This window comes from Hypomesus transpacificus, chromosome 12 (genome assembly GCF_021917145.1).
Source record: "Hypomesus transpacificus isolate Combined female chromosome 12, fHypTra1, whole genome shotgun sequence".
Classification (NCBI taxonomy): Eukaryota; Metazoa; Chordata; class Actinopteri; order Osmeriformes; family Osmeridae; genus Hypomesus; species Hypomesus transpacificus.
Window position 1 is genome coordinate 5,759,144 of NC_061071.1, and position 1,953 is coordinate 5,761,096.

Below are 1,953 nucleotides of genomic sequence, written 5' to 3' on the forward strand. Positions count from 1 at the left end.
TGTTCGTGATAGAGATATGCCCCAGCAGCTGGGTGACAGGAACCCTGGGGATGGAGCAGTAGAAAGGCACGTAGAGGGCGAACACAGGGGACAAGCTACGGAGAGAGGTATGGAAGACAGCAATGAGGGGGAGGAATCAACGAGGCTTGAATGAAGAGTGCAAGGGAAGAGAGTAGGAGTCTCCACAGTGACAGCCCTCCATTTCTACTCACAGTCCTGATGGTAGCTCCTCCACCTGGTGACCGAACAGGAAGTGGACAGCCTCCGCCAACAGGAAGTCAGCAAAGGCAGACAGGATCCAGGTCCCAAACAGGAAAGACTGTAAGGACAGAGACAGCACCACAAATTACTAATTATATTGAATATGAATACGAGTGAATATTTTGTGACAACATTGTGAGCCACACTGTAAATGTTTAAGCCTGTCCTGTCCTCTTTGAACAAAGCATCTTCATTATGTATGGTTTCTGAATCGTGAATAAAAACCATCTCAGTGTGCATTGCAGCTCCATTCCGAACCACCAATGCTACACAAGCAGACAGACGGAGGAGGCCAGAGGGAACGTACAGCAAATTTTCTGCTTCCAAACCTCCTTTCAAAAATACGGAAGTTGTAGTAGAGAAGACTGCAGCAAAAGGTGTCCTTCAGGTCTAGACAGATTAGACGTCCACAGGCCACCCTCCACACCTTGGGTGACACACACAAACACAGGGCAGAGAGAGGTGGGTTACAAAAAAACACAGGTCATAGAGAGATGAGGCGTACACATACACACCTGTTGATCCTGTTTGATTGCCTCTAGGTTGTAGGCAAATAGTCCGTGATACTGGGGCAGTAGCGTCAGCAACACCGTCAGACCACTTAACACCATTAGAAGGCCCTTGGACAGCGGTGCTTTGTCTGAGTAACACAACACATGAACCAATAGTTAAGTTAACAAGGTAGCCTAGCTAAGTAAGACACTTTTATGCTAGCTAGTTACTATAGTACGGCAGCTGTATTGGTCCGGAAGGCTTGATCATTCTGAACTACTGAATATTTACGAAAAGCTAGTATGTATTCATGTAGTGCAACTTATTGGGTTAGCTTTGAAGTATTAGCTTTGCGATCCTATGAAATAAAATGAACGATGACATGAAGACGGAAGATTGCTGCTACCTGTCAATTTCTAGCTAGCTACCTAGGCTAGCTATAGCTTTTCATCATGGATACTTGTTTATCAAATGCATTGTACGTCTATAATATAGACATGATCAAACTAACTTAAATTATGTGACTGTAACGTATTTAAACCCCAAATCGATATATGGTTAGGCAACCTCATTTCACAGGGAATGAATGACAGTGCAAAGGTAAGACTAGCAACAACCAGAATGCCTGGAGTGAAGTAAATGTGCAAATAACATCAGCGGCTGCTACTTACAAAGCCCCCGGGAACCGGTGGTCGTGAACATGATGCAGATCTCAGAATAAAGGCGCTTTGCGGCGATCTAAGGCACAGAGGACTCAAAACTACTTGGGCAACTTAAAAAATAAATACTCATGGTTGACAGCGACAAGGAGCACAGACAACGCACCTACGGTGGTTGATGTAGCCCAATTTGTATTCGTCGTGTCAAAATTAAACGGAGGTAACGATTTATGAAATACGGATGTTTTGGCACAGTTATTTTATTTATTTTACCCAGCTTTACGACAGTAATAGTCAATAAACACACAATGAATTGGCTTTATTCTCATGCTATTGGTGTCTACTGTGACTAAAATAAACTGGATCTACTATCCTTGTCGACTAGGGGGCAGCAGATTACCTATTAGGTCACGGATTACGAGCTGTGATCTTTTCAGGCTCAAGGAGAACTGTAAGTGATACTGGCTCCTCACCTCCCCAACTCTCCTCCTTTCCTCTCCTCCACTCTGCTCTCTACTCCCCAACTCTCCTCTCCAATTAT

General features: G+C 44.3%; 1 protein-coding gene across 1 annotated transcript in view; it reads right to left on the reverse strand.

Moving 5' to 3' along the window:
* The window catches only part of ubac2 (UBA domain containing 2), a 4,765-nt gene extending 3,178 nt beyond the window's left edge, over nucleotides 1-1,587 (reverse strand). The window contains exons 1-5 of the mRNA XM_047030398.1: nucleotides 1,425-1,587; nucleotides 777-901; nucleotides 569-688; nucleotides 213-319; nucleotides 1-95 (exon numbers count right to left, since the gene is read on the reverse strand). The exon at nucleotides 1-95 is cut by the window's left edge and continues 29 nt beyond it. Of these exons, the coding sequence (XP_046886354.1) occupies nucleotides 1-95; nucleotides 213-319; nucleotides 569-688; nucleotides 777-901; nucleotides 1,425-1,455 (478 nt within the window). The 5' untranslated portion in view covers nucleotides 1,456-1,587. The remainder of the gene's footprint in view (nucleotides 96-212; nucleotides 320-568; nucleotides 689-776; nucleotides 902-1,424) is intronic.
* Nucleotides 1,588-1,953: the final 366 nt, after the last annotated feature.